Raw genomic sequence first — 14256 nt, 5'->3', positions numbered from 1 at the left:
ACGTCGCGTCCGTCACTTCTAAGCGCCATGAGCGCAAGAAGTATAGTAAGATGCCACTTTGTTATCCCCACATTTCTAAACGCGCTCCTCTACTTTTCGTTCCATTAGGGAAACCACCATATTTTGATGGTGAGGATTATTTTATGTGGAGTGATAAAATAAGGCATCACCTAACCTCACTCCACACAAGCACATGGGACATTGTTGAGTTTGGAGCGCAGGTACCCACGGTGGGAGACGAGGGCTACGACTCGGACGAGGTCGCCCAAATCCGGCACTTTAACTCCCAAGCAACTACTATACTCCTCGCCTCTCTATCTCGAGAGGAGTATAATAAAGTGCAAGGGCTAAAGAGTGCCAAGGAGATTTGGGACGTCCTAAAGACCACACATGAAGGAGATGAGGTGACCAAGATCACCAAATGGGAGACGATCGAAGGGGAGTTCGGTCGATTCGTCCTCAACCAAGGAGAGGAGCCACAAGCAATGTACAACCGGCTCAAGACCTTGGTGAATCAAGTGCGCAACCTCGGGAGCACAAAATGGGATGACCATGAGATGGTCAAGGTTATTCTTAGATCCCTCGTATTTCGTAATCCCACTCAAGTTCAATTAATACGTGGTGATCCTAGATATAAGCTAATGTCTCCAGAGGAAGTGATAGGGAAGTTTGTGAGCTTTGAACTAATGATCAAAGGCTCCAAACAAATCGTCGACTTGGAGCAAGGCGGCACCTCCACACCCGAGGTGCAACCCGTCACATTCAAAGCGACAAAAGAGAAGAGAGAAGAGTCTACATCAAGTAGGCTCCCCATTGACGCCTCCAAGCTCGACAACGAGGAAATGTCGCTTATCATCAAAAGCTTTCGCCAAATCCTCAAGCAAAGGAGGGGGAAGGACTACAAACCCCGCTCCAAAAGGGTATGCTATAAATGTGGTAAGCCCGGTCATTTTATAGCTAAATGTCCAATGTCTAGTGATAGTGACAGGGACAACGACAAGAAGGGGAGGAAGAAGGAAAAGAAGAGGTACTACAAGAAGAAGGGCGGTGATGCCCACGTGTGTCGGGAACGGGACTCCGATAAGAGCTCCACCGACTGCTCCTCCGACGAGGACGCCGCCAACATCGCCGTCACCAAAGACCTCCTCTTCCTAACCTTGAAATTAAATGAAGAAAAGGGTGATTTGCACTCTTTTCCCCTTAAGTGAGTTTTCAATAGAAGTTTCTCACGTAAGGTTTTAATGAGACAAATCATGCAACACAGCAACCGTGAGCCATATACTCTTTTTCAAAAATCTTCTCAATAGGTTTTTGTGGAGTTTTGGAACATGTATATCTCACGACAAGAGGGCTAAGGGGGAGTGTTAAAAAACCAGTTTGGGCCCTAAAGGCCCATGTGACCCATCTAGTCGAAACCTCAACTTTGTACTATATATAGAGGAGGACATCATTATTTATTGTAACCAGTAAACAGAATAGATGAATGAGAATATCAGTTCCTCTTATATCTATCTTTGTGTTTTCTGTCTTTGTGAGTTAAAGAAGTCTTTGAACTACACTCGGTAGTAAAGAGTTGTTTAACAATACATAGGAACCGTTGCGGACATCCTAAACCCTTCCTCTCCCGTTCTTCCTTTTTTCTTTCTTTCCACCTCGCGCCCCGCCTCGCCTCTCCCACCATGGCCTCCGCCGCCGCCGCCCTCTACCGGAGCCCCTCCTTGCTGAGCCGCCGCCACCTCCTCATCCGCCTCCTCTCCACGCAGACCCAGCTCGTCACCCCACCGACGCCCACCACCCCGGCCGACCTGTCCCGCCTCAAGTCCTCCATCCGCGACGCCGCCACCACCCCGGACGCGCTTGCCACCCTGTTCCTCTCGGGCCTCCCGCACCCGGCCTTCCTCGCCGACCGTCCGCTCTTCGCGCTCTCCGTGCACCGCCTCGCCTCCGCCGGCCGCCGCGACCTCGTCGCCTCCGTCCTCTCCTCCTCCCTCACCGCCCTCCCCAGCCCACACCCGTCCGAGGGATTCCTCCTACGCCTCATCTCCCTCTACTCGGCCGCAGGTATGCCCGACCACTCCCTCGCCGTCTTCCGCCTCGTCAAGCCCGCCTCCGACCGCGCCCTCTCCGCGCTCCTATCCGCCTACCACGACAACCGCCTTTACGACCGCACCGTCCGGGCCTTCAACACCCTCCCCGCCGAGCTCGGTATCAAGCCGGGACTCGTCTCCCACAACGTCCTCCTCAAGGCCCTCGTCGCCAGCGGGGACGTCGCCGCAGCCCACACCTTATTCGACGAAATGCCTGACACCGCTGGCGTCCAACCGGACATCGTCTCCTGCAACGAGATCCTCAAGGGCTACCTCAACGCCGGCGACGCCGACGCCTTTGATCGGCTAGTCAAGGAGATCGCTGGTCCGAAAAGGCGCCTGAAGCCTAATGTCGGGACCTACAACCTCCGGATGGCCCTGCTGTGCTCCAAAATGAGGAGCTTTGAAGCTGAAGAACTGTTGGATGTCATGGGGGCAAACGGCGTCCCGCCCAACCGCACGAGCTTCAACACGGTCATCAAGGGGCTCTGCAACGAGGGGGAGGTGGGCGCTGCCATGGCTCTCTTCAAGAGGATGCCGGAGGTGCCCAGGCAGCACGGCAAAGGGGTCTCCCCCAACTTTGAGACCTACATTATGCTGCTCGAGGCTCTTGTCAAGAAGAATTTGTTTGATCCTGCGCTGGAGATCTGCAAGGAGTGCCTGCGCAACAAGTGGGCGCCGCCATTCCAAGCTGTTAAAGGTTTGGTTCAGGGTTTGCTCAAGAGCAGGAAGGCCAAGCACGCAAGGGAGGTTTTCATGGCCATGAGAAAGGCTGTCAAGGGTGACGCCAAGCAGGAGTGGATCAAGGTTGAGGCTCAGTTCCCGATGTTGCTTGCTGACAAGAAAGCCTAACCACCAGGATCATTTTGCAGCCTACATCTGTTATTGCTCAAAATGGTTTGTTTTAGATGAGCTTTGCATTTTTTTAAGTTAATTATGAAATGGGTGACTGTTGATGGTTTACCATTCACTCATGTATGCTTAGTTACTTATGACACAAAATGCTTCTCATCCGGGTCCTTTTATATTCTAAGTTCCATGAACTCGGAATGCACACTGCAGATCTTCATGTTACCAAGATAGGGCAAGGAGCAACTATTTCCTCGACTTTTTTTTTTTTTGCAAAGATAAAATAAGCTAATTCTTATGGTTAACATTTCCTTTTTGTATGTGTGACCGGATGTTGTTGTGTGGTTACATTTCACAACATGGGTATGCTGGCATTTTGTGTTTTGAAGTGCTATTATGTAATTTGCTGTAACCCGTTTCACATCACCTGGCTGTGATGCTGTATTATGTATGTTACCTTGATTGATGAGCTGAATGGAGTGGCTTCACCGCTTCAGCAGGTTACGCTGTCCTCAGTGTGGAGTTTGAAATAGGAGATATGATGGATAAGTTGATGGAGATAGTTAACTGGTTAGTGGTTGTGTCAAACATTTGTGCTGCAAGCAAAATAATAGTTTCGAGGACTATTTTGGTGATATATTCAGTAAATTTCTTTTGCTGAATCAATCAATCATCATGCACCGGGTGCCTGATTACATAAAGGGGTGAGCTTATTTCGCTTCTACATTCTAATTATTCTGCACCGGGTGCCTGATTCGCTTGTTTCCCTTGTGCTGGATAATGGATATTGGTTCTGTTTATTTTTGAACTTTGCTTCGTGAAGCTTTATCTTCTTATGTTTCTTACTTTTGTTTTTGATGCTGATGAAGCTGTGCTAAAGGATCAGCAGAGCTTTGCCTTTCCCAACTCGGAGAAGTGTCGAAGCCTTTGCTAGCATTTGGCCGTTATCTGGCAAACAATTTCTGTAGTAAATTTAAAGCTAAGTTGGTTGTTATCTGGTGCTGATTGATTGTATTGGAAATCTTTATTTATTTATTTATTATAATACGACTAGTGAAGTATATTTATGTTACACGAGTGGTCATTATCTATGTGTATTGATTTTGATCACCGGCTATTCATATTCATATATTGGAGAATGTTCGAATCCATATGTGTATTCACTACAAAATATGAATATTGATGTGAAATAGACTATCTAATTTGTATTCGATCAGTTCATTTTCACTGGAAAGGCAGAAAGCAGAGAAATTCCATACGTTCGTACTCGTTGGCTAGCATATTATCCTCTACCACTTGAAAACAACAATTCGCCAAAAAAAAAAACATTCATAGCACGGCCCATTTTTGCAAAAATGGTGGTTGGGCCTTATCAGCATCACAGCTCAGCCCAGTCCAGCGACAGTGATGTTAGTTTGTGTTGGCCTCCTGCTGCTCCTCCTCCTGCTGCTCCACGGCGTCGGCGTCGGTGGCGCCGTTCCGGCGAGCCCTCCGAATCCTACTCATCCTAGCTAGCGCTGCCTGCCCTGCTTCACTCCCTCCCACCCTCACTGGCGCCTCACCATGATCCATGTCGACTTTCCCTCCTCCACCCCCCAGCGCCGCTAGGAGCCCCGTCGCCAGGGTGCGCCTCGACCACCTGGTCCCGTTCGACGGCGCCTTCACCCCGGCCTACGCGCGCGCAGTCGAAGCCGTCGCTGCTTCCCTCACGCGCCACGGCGCCGCCGCCGTCGACCTCCCTGCAGCGGACGCCGCTGTCGTCCGGTGCGCCCTCGAGTCCGCGCGCGCCTTCTTCTGCGACCGCTCCGGCCTCTACGTCTACCGCGCCGGGAGGTACCGCATCCAATTTCAACACAATTCTGCTCATTCTGTCACCTTTCCCACTTAACTGGATGGAGGGCAGCAGCAGCAGCTGCTTTCCCGTTGCGCCTATTTGCGATTTTACTACAAAAATTCTAGCAGCAGCAGCACACCTTGGTCACTGCAGGCAGGATTTCTAGATGCTGGCATAAGTAATTACCACACCGCACAGTGAGAATGCTCCGGTACCTTTTTACTTGAATGTAGTTAGTATGCTGGTAGCACTCTGAGATCTGAGATGTCTGTTCTACCCGAAAAAATTGACCTTTTGCCATTATTTGAGGGTGAGTGGCAAATAAAATGCAATGTCAGTGACACAGGTTAAGGTGTCATTCGTAAAAGTGGCAGAAAATCGAAAGCCCTGCTCTACCCTATATATTACTACTAGAAGCATCAAGCGTGTGAATCATCCGTAAAGCATTTCGGCAATGTCGCTAATCTGAAATGTGTTCACAAGTTGTTGTTGTGTGCTTCATATCCGACTAGCTTTCTCATACATAATTATGCAAGGTACCCCAGTTGTACCCACCTGTTGCTTACTGCATGGTACCTTCTGTGCACTAGTTACTATCTCTCGACAAAACCTCAGTTTTACCGTAGCCTTCGCCATCTTTCATATACTCTTATATGCGCAACATAGTATAATTTTTCTCCCCATACAAAATATGTTCATTTATTGACTCACTGTATACCCGTATCAACGCCATTTCCAACAGTTTTCCTCTTTCTGCAATACCTTTGCTTTAATCTACTCTATGACAGGGCTCTGGATGATGGAGAGTTGTCACCTGCTTGCATGTCTGATGCTTTCAGATGTTTGGGTAAGACAGCCCGTGCTGCTCTCTGTGCAATAGCACGGAACCTTCGCTTACGTTCAGAGTAATGCAATTGCTCTTTCTTGTTAATTTATTTTCTCTTTCTGTGTTAATGGCTTCTTGTTCCCATTTCTTTTTCTACCAGCTAATTGTTCTTCTTTGATTTCCAGTGCTTTCAGCCATTTGCTTGATGACAACCCATTGCCTCTTGATGAGGTTTCAGCTTCAGAATTGATGGTGTCATTTTCTCATGGGCACCCCCAAAGCAGCCAGGCACCTATGGTGGGCCTCAGGCCATCAATGGCTGAAGTTGATAGAGGTTTTGTTACACTGGTTGCTTCTGACCATCCAGGAATTGAGGTGTGAAGTTGCTCATCCTGTAACTCTTTTGTAATCTTTGTTCAGAATGGCACAAATAACAAAGTTTGTGCCTGGTTCTAGTATTACTTATGGTGAAACGCACTGCTGTCTTGTATCCTCCTCCTGTTTAGTCAGTTAGTGTTTTCTTTCCAGGTTTGCATTTGACTGACTTCTTTACATTGCCTTGTCACTAGTGCTTTTTCATATTTCGATTCCTGACTGTTTATCTTCTTTTGCAGGTTTGCAACCCAAATGGTCATTGGTACCCAGCGGATGTGGGCTCAAGCCCTGATGTCCTGTTGCTTTTGACTGGAAGAGCCTTGAGTCATGTTACTGCTGGCCTACGTCTAAATTCTCAGTACAGGATCATTAATAATGAAAACAGGTGAGAGTTATGGGCAGCTAGAAGGATCAAAGGTTTCTTCTGGCATATCATTTATTTTCTTTCTCCGTTATCTTCCAGGGCATCACTCATGTTTAGGCTCATGCCTCGTGCCAATGCAATATTGGACTGCTCTCCAATTTCAGCTGCTGGGCATTGCACACCACAGATCCACCGGCCCATATCTGCAAGTCAGTTTATGGATGATTTGCGTGCTGAAGAGAATGTTTACCATCACTTAGAAGCACCGCCTGTGAGTATACATTCTAAAGTTGCATAAATTTCATCACATGCATGCGATCTTATTGTACATTCAGTTTCACTGACGCATGAGAGTATGAGACGATGAGAGCCAGTACACCTCTTGACCCTCTTTAATTAATAAGAGTAGTAAAGTGCTTTATTGAAAACTAGATGGGTGCTGTGTGTATTTCAGAGCTTGTTTCATCAGAAGCCTTAAAACTCTGAAGTTGCTTATATCTTGCCAACTTGGGATGCAGGAATCACAGGGAAACTTTGTTAATGAACCATCGCTCAGAAGTGTACTGTCAGACCCTTTGTCGTAAGCTCTTCCTTGTTGAATGCAACACTTCATCATCTCAATATCAATGGCGTGTATATAGTGTCTGTGTACATGGATCCTTCTATGTATGTTGTTCTATGTTTCTTATCTTAACATGACAAGTAAAGAAGAGAGACAGTTTTAGACATGCTGGATCAGAAGAAACTTGCTGAAAGCATACAGCTGCAAAATCCAGATCATGACACATAATTTTTTCACTTAGCTTACAAAACGATGAATATAGACATATAGTGATGGAGTGATTTTATTTATTTATTTTCAGTGGGGCTTTTCTTGAAGATGCTATGGTTCTCCCATGTGGGCACTCGTTTGGTGGCCTCATGCTGAAGAAAGTTCTTGAATTGGTATATTCAGAGACTTTGTATTCAGTTTTTTTAACATTTCTCAAAAAAATTGGTTTGTTTGTAAATCAGTGACATCAAGAATAAAGCTATATGCTTTACTTTAGATACTATATTGTTCTTTTAGATATGATCAATATCCTGAATCTTTGATTTATCTGGTTATGGTTGTGTATAGCCCAGTCCGCTGTTTCTGCAACTTAGTTGTTAGTAGGTCAATCCCTTATATGCAAAATTTCTCTGTTCTGGAACCAGAATACAGTACAACTCTGAGAAAGTAATTACCGATCAGAAGCCACATGTCATAAGAAACTGATAATGATTTAGTAATCCACAAAGTATTTTTGTTAGGACCTAACATGCAACGGAGACAGCATACCATTTTTTTTTTAAAAAAATCTTCTCAGGCAAGGTGCAGCATTTGCAACGGAGATGTTGATGAGGCCTCCTTATTTCCTAACCTCGGTATGTATCGATGCTTATTTTGTAACATGAATGTGGTATCAGACATATTCCGTTTGCTCACTTACATTTGTCAGTATCGAATGTTACACAGCTCTAAGAGCGGTAGCTACCGTGGTGAAGATGGAAGACGATAGGAGGCTCTTTCACAATGCGGCCCTTCGAAAGCGCAGGAAAGAAGTGACTGAGCATATGGATGCCCAAAGGCGAAATGGAAGTAGCAAGGTACACAATTCTTGTAGCATGCCTCCTGTCGTGCAAGTAATATTGTTTTGAGATATATTTTTTTCCTTTGAGCATGTAACAGGACAGTATTGAGCTGGGGCTAGAAGCTGAAAGCCCTAGAGCGTTCAAGGGGGTGCAGTACCCGTTTGTGGTGGGTGAGAGAGTCCTGATCATGGTACATGGAAAATGCACAGTCACTATCAAGAAGGGGAGGGGGGGTAATGGAGAACAATTTTCTGAGAGGTGGACTCTCTTTTCTGCGCGTGCAGGGAAACAAAAGGACGCCTGATAAATTCGTTGGGAAGGAGGCAGTGGTGACATCACAGTGCCTGAATGGCTGGTAAGCTGTTGGGATTATTATTATTATTTTTCCCCCTTGGGTTAGAAGTTTGGCTTAGTGGCAGAAGCCGTCCGGGGGCTGCAGGTACCTTGTGAAGGCAGTTGATAGCGGAGAAAGCATACGGCTGCAGTACAGGTCGCTGAGGAAAGCAGGGGAGCTACAAGTGCAAGCACTCCTGCAGAGTAGACGATGATTTTTTGCACTAGTGTTGCTTGTCTCGTGTTTTGTTTCTGTCCTATGCGATGAAAAGGAAAAGGAAAGGATGCAGCGTCCTTTTGTACAAATTTCCATTCAGTTTTGCCAGCCAAGTCACGTAGCTGTAAAATGACAGATGTTGTGTGGTGTTCTGTGGCCTTTGTGCTTGTGCACTAAGTCTTGTTAATTGTCATACATGCTCCCTTCGTAAAAAAAAAGGAGTCTTAAGTACAAGATTTTTTTTCTAAATATTTTGATTAAATTAGTATAAAATATTTACAACATTTATATCTTTAAATAAAGTTGATATAAAAAATATATTTATTATGTTTTTTCATTGGATAATGAAAAATATTGTTCCGGCTCTATACTTCTTCATTGAAGAAGAATTAGTCTATAACAATTGAAACAAAAGCAACATCTAATATAAAAATATATATAAGACTATCCATATGATGTTTGACCAACTTAATAACTCTCGCCTTTGGAAGAAACATGCTTGTATGATTTTCTCTAAAAAGAAGCTAACGCAATGTTCTATAAACATTGACAGTATCTTATATATGTTTGGTTAAAGTTTCTAATGTTTATTTCTCCAAGAATAACCAATATGCTGAAAAATAAGGATTCCTGAGGCTGAAAGTTGATCCTGTGTTTCCAGAGAATATTGTGTGCATGATGATACAATTCGAGAATGCAATGCTTTCGTATGCTTAGAAACTGAAAGGGAATTAGGCTTACACATTGTCCCTAATTAATTTTAGTGGTTGAATCGCCCAACACAAACAATTGGACTAACTAGTTTGCTCTAGATTATATGTTCTACAGGTGCCCAAGGTTCATCTATAACTATACTAAATCGACTGTCCGGAATACCGTAGATTATTCCGGACAGGAGAAGCTTTTTGGAAAAACAGGCCAAGCGCGGACCGTCCGGTCCTCTACGGCGGACCGTCCGCGACACCAGGATACCCTTCGGACAGAACCAATGCAAAAATACAAGTGTCCACTACGGACCGTCCGGAGGAAAAGCAAGGACCGTCCGAGCCCTCGCGCGGACCGTCCGGCATCAGGCGCGGACCGTCCGGTAGGTGAGAAACCGAAAAACCCGAAGGTGACGGGTTCGGAGAAATGAATTATAGCGGCCTCACGGACCGTCCGGGCCAGGCGGGCGGACCGTCCGCGACTGGGTCTGTCTGACATCTGACGTCGCATTAAATGCAATATAGCCGTTGATATAGCCGTTACTGCTGACCGTTGCGTTTTCAGCCGTTGATCTACAGGCGCGGACCGTCCGGGCCAGGCGGGCGGACCGTCCGCGCTCAGCAGAATGGAGCAACGGCTAGGAAGTGGTTGGTGGCTATAAATACAACCCCAACCACCTCCATTCACCACCCCCAAGCATTCCAACCTTCAACATTCAATACAAGAGCTAGCAATTCATTCCAAGACACATTTAAAGCCTCCATCTCTCCAAGTTTCACAATTGAGAAAAGAGATCATTAGTGATTAGTGACTTGAGAGAGAAAGTGATCCGTGTGTTAATTGTCGCTCTTGTCGCTTGGCCTTTTCAATCGTGCTTTCTTTCAATCTTTCATTGCGATCAAACTCACTTGTAATTGAGGCAAGAGACACCAATCTTGTGGTGGTCCTTGTGGGAACTTTGTGTTCCAAGTGATTGAGAAGAGAAAGCTCACTCGGTCCGAGGGACCGTTTGAGAGAGGGAAAGGGTTGAAAGAGACCCGGCCTTTGTGGCCTCCTCAACGGGGAGTAGGTTTGCGAGAACCGAACCTCGGTAAAACAAATCCACGTGTCACACTTCTTATTTGCTTGCGATTTGTTTTCCACCCTCTCTCGCGGACTCGATCATATTTCTAACGCTAACCCGGCTTGTAGTTGTGATTAACTTTGTAAATTTCAGTTTCGCCCTATTCACCCCCCCTCTAGGCGACTTTCAATTGGTATCAGAGCCCGGTGCTTCATTAGAGCCTAACCGCTCGAAGTGATATCGAGAGATCACGCCAAGAAGGAGATGGAGACCGGCGACAAGCCCACTACAAGCCAAGGGAGCACTTCATCGGAAGAGTCCCGCACCAAGAGGAAGGAGAAGAAGAAGAGCTCCTCCAACAAAGGGAAGGAGAAGAAACCTTCTTCTCATCACAAAGAGAAGAAGGAGAAATCTTCCTCCCACAAGCGCATCGGAGTGGGGACAAGCACAAGAGGATGAGGAAAGTGGTCTACTACGAGACCGACACTTCATCAACATCGACCTCCGGCTCCGATGCGCCCTCCGTAACTTCTAAACGCCAAGAGCGTAAGAAGTTTAGTAAGATCCCCTTACACTATCCCCGTACATCTAGACATACTCCATTACTTTCCGTTCCATTAGGCAAACCGCCAACCTTTGACGGTGAAGATTATGCTAGGTGGAGTGATTTAATGAAATTTCATCTAACCTCACTCCACAAAAGTATATGGAATGTTGTTGAGTTTGGAGCACAGGTACCATCCGTAGGGGATGAGGATTATGATGAGGACGAAGTGGCCCAAATCGAGCACTTCAACTCTCAAGCTACAACCATACTCCTCTCCTCTCTAAGCAAGGAGGAATACAACAAGGTGCAAGGGTTGAAGAATGCAAAGGAAATGTGGGACCTACTCAAGACCGCGCATGAAGGTGATGAACTCACCAAGATTACCAAGCGGGAAACGATCGAGGGGGAGCTCGGTCGCTTCCGTCTTCGCCAAGGGGAGGAGCCACAAGACATGTACAACCGGCTCAAGACTTTGGTGAACCAAGTGCGCAACCTCGGGAGCAAGAAGTGGGATGACCACGAGGTGGTTAAGGTTATTCTTAGATCACTCATTTTTCTTAACCCTACTCAAGTTCAATTAATTCGTGGTAATCCTATATATACTCAAATGACCCCCGAGGAAGTTATCGGGAATTTTGTGAGCTTTGAATGCATGATCAAAGGCTCCAAGAAGATCAACGAGCTTGATGAACCCTCCACGTCCGAAGCACAACCGGTGGCATTCAAGGCGACGGAGGAGAAAAAGGAGGAGTCTACTGAGAGCACCTAGAGGGGGGGTGAATAGGTGATCCTGTAAAACTTCAAAACTTAAGCCACAAAAACTCGTTAAGTGTTAGCACAATTATGGCCAAGTGGCTAGAGAGGAGTCAAAACACAATAACCACAAGAAATCAATCACAGAGATGACACGGTGGTTATCCCGTGGTTCGGCCAAGTACAAAACTTGCCTACTCCACGTTGTGGCGTCCCAACGGACGAGAGTTGCACTCAACTCCTCTCAAGTGATCCAATGATCAACTTGAATACCACGGTGTTCTTGCTTTTCTTTTCTCAATCCCGTTTGCGAGGAATCTCCACAACTTGGAGCCTCTCGCCCTTACAAAAGATGTTCACAGAGAATCACGGAGCAAGGGAGGGATTAGCAACTCACACACAACACAAAGATCACAGCAAATACGCACACACAAGACCCAGACTTGAGCTCAAGAGACTAGCACACTAGAACGGAGCTCAAATCACTAAAATGTCGAACAAGTGCGCAAGATTGATGTGTGAGTGATCAAGAGTGCTCAAGGAATGCTTGGTATTCTCCTCCATGCGCCTAGGGGTCCCTTTTATAGCCCCAAGGCAGCTAGGAGCCGTTGAGAACAAATCTGGAAGGCCATTCTTGCCTTCTGTCGTCGGGCGCACCGGACAGTCCGGTGCACACCGGACACTGTCCGGTGCCCGATTTCTTTCCTTAACAGTCGCAGCCGACCGTTGCCAACCGTTGCAGATCTGGCGCACCGGACAGTCCGGTGCACACCGGACAGTCCGGTGCCTCCTTCCGACCGTTGGCCAGACCACGTGTCGCGCGCAGATTCCGCGGCCGACCGTTGGCTCACCGGACAGTCCGGTGCACACCGGACAGTCCGGTGAATTTTAGCCGTACGCCGTCGGCAAAATTCCCGAGAGCGGCGTCTTCGGGTCGAGGCAGCCTGGCGCACCGGACACTGTCCGGTGCACCACCGGACAGTCCGGTGCCCCAGACCAAAACAGTCTGTTGGTTGTACACAGCCAACTTCTCCTTTTCTTCTTCTCTCTGTTTCTAACACTTAGACAAATATATTAGTACACAAAACCAATGTACTAAGGCTTAGAAACATACCTTTACTTGTGATTTGCAACTTGTTCATCCATGGGCATAGATTCACATTTAAGCACTTGTGTTGGTACTTAATCACCAAAATACTTAGAAATGGCCCAAAGGCACATTTCCCTTTCAATCTCCCCCTTTTTGGTGATTTATGCCAACACAACATAAAGCAACTAGAACAAGTGCAAAATTACTTCAAATAGAATAGATTTGAGTTCTATTCAATTTTGGCATATATGGATCATCCTTTGCCACCACTTGGTTTGTTTTTGCAAATCAAACTCAAATCTCTATCTCTAAGTCAAACACACATGTTGAAGCACAAAGAGAGTCATTCCAAAAGAGATTGATCGAAGATTTCAAAAACTCCCCCTTTTTCCCATAATTACTACTTCTCCCCACAAGAAGCCAACTTCTCACAAAAGAGGCAATAAGAGTTTTGAAATCAAAAGCTCTATTCTACTATTTTCAAAATCTCTCAAGTGGTAGCTGATCCATTTATTGCTTTGGCCTTTATTTTCTCCCCCTTTGGCATCAAGCACCAAAACGGGATCAATCTTGGCCCTTTAACCCCATTGCCTCACCAAAATCTTCAATAAGAGCAAATGACAATAAGGTTCACGAGATGGACTTGGAATAAGTTACCCTCTCATCGGAGTGCAGTGGAAGTCTTTCATGGTCCAAATCCACCTTTTCCCTTTCAATTCTCCTTCGAGACTAAATCAAGCATAACTCAAGCATATGGTTAGTCTCAAAGGGTCAAGTTGTAACACATCTCCCCCTAAGCATGTGCATCACTTTGCAACGGACTTGTGAGGTCCAGGGAGTGTTTGTACAACTTGAGCACCATAATAAGCAACAAAATACAGAATGAACATGATCAAAGGCATAAACACATGTATGCTACAATTCAATCCAAGTTCCACGAATCTAAGACATTTAGCTCACTACGCAGCCTGCAAAAGGTCTTCTCATCTAGAGGCTTGGTGAAGATATCGGCTAGCTGGTTCTCGGTGCTAACATGAAACACTTCGATATCCCCCTTTTGCTGGTGGTCTCTCAAAAAGTGATGCCGGATGTCTATGTGCTTTGTGCGGCTGTGTTCAACAGGATTTTCCGCCATGCGGATAGCACTCTCATTGTCACATAGGAGTGGGACTTTGCTCAGATTGTAGCCAAAGTCCCTGAGGGTTTGCCTCATCCAAAGTAGTTGCCCGCAACACTGTCCTGCGGCAACGTACTCGGCCTCAGCGGTGGATAGGGCAACAGAAGTTTGTTTCTTAGAGTTCCACGACACCAGGGACCTTCCTAAGAATTGGCACGTCCCCGATGTACTCTTCCTATCGACCTTGCATCCAGCATAGTCGGAATCTGAGTATCCAACCAAGTCAAAGGTAGACCCCTTTGGATACCAGAGCCCGAAGCAAGGCGTAGCAACTAAATATCTAAGGATTCGCTTCACCGCCACTAAGTGACACTCCTTAGGATCAGATTGAAATCTAGCACACATGCATACGCTAAGCATAATATCCGGTCTACTAGCACATAAGTAAAGTAATGATCCTATCATTGACCGGTATGCTTTTT

At 46.2% G+C, this 14256-nt stretch overlaps 2 protein-coding genes across 3 annotated transcripts; both read left to right on the top strand.

Annotated features, from left to right (window-relative positions):
- The first annotated feature begins 1621 nt into the window (after positions 1-1621).
- Positions 1622-3165, top strand: LOC100277111 (Pentatricopeptide repeat-containing protein mitochondrial). Its single transcript, NM_001150771.2, has one exon. The coding sequence runs from the start codon at positions 1680-1682 to the stop codon at positions 2937-2939; it is 1260 nt and encodes a 419-aa protein (NP_001144243.1). The 5' UTR covers positions 1622-1679; the 3' UTR covers positions 2940-3165.
- Positions 3166-4328: 1163 nt separating this feature from the next.
- On the top strand, positions 4329-8758 carry LOC100278371 (RING/U-box superfamily protein). 2 transcript variants are annotated; one of them, XM_008645185.4, is made up of 12 exons: positions 4329-4769; positions 5559-5675; positions 5782-5971; positions 6211-6356; positions 6435-6606; positions 6854-6915; positions 7199-7280; positions 7685-7742; positions 7834-7964; positions 8047-8115; positions 8234-8304; positions 8389-8745. In XM_008645185.4, the coding sequence occupies exons 1-12, from the start codon at positions 4507-4509 to the stop codon at positions 8495-8497; spliced, it is 1470 nt and encodes a 489-aa protein (XP_008643407.1). In that variant the 5' UTR covers positions 4329-4506; the 3' UTR covers positions 8498-8745. The 2 variants fall into 2 exon arrangements, with proteins under 2 accessions (XP_008643407.1, NP_001145141.1); NM_001151669.2 differs by having other exon boundaries at positions 4339-4769; positions 8047-8139; positions 8389-8758.
- Positions 8759-14256: the final 5498 nt, after the last annotated feature.

This window comes from Zea mays, chromosome 5 (assembly GCF_902167145.1).
Source record: "Zea mays cultivar B73 chromosome 5, Zm-B73-REFERENCE-NAM-5.0, whole genome shotgun sequence".
NCBI lineage: Eukaryota > Viridiplantae > Streptophyta > Magnoliopsida > Poales > Poaceae > Zea > Zea mays.
The sequence above is the reverse complement of the archived record's forward strand: the minus strand, read 5'-3'. Positions and strand labels throughout refer to the sequence as shown.

Bases quoted from the DNA above. Each gene is read 5' to 3' on its own strand.
- LOC100277111 (NM_001150771.2), top strand. From the start codon at position 1,680: ATGGCCTCCGCCGCCGCCGCCCTCTACCGGAGCCCCTCCTTGCTGAGC.
- LOC100278371 (NM_001151669.2), top strand. From the start codon at position 4,507: ATGTCGACTTTCCCTCCTCCACCCCCCAGCGCCGCTAGGAGCCCCGTC. The intron at 5,676-5,781 runs GTAATGCAATTG...TTTGATTTCCAG, and splicing joins AACCTTCGCTTACGTTCAGA to TGCTTTCAGCCATTTGCTTG. The intron at 6,607-6,853 runs GTGAGTATACAT...CTTGGGATGCAG, and splicing joins ATCACTTAGAAGCACCGCCT to GAATCACAGGGAAACTTTGT.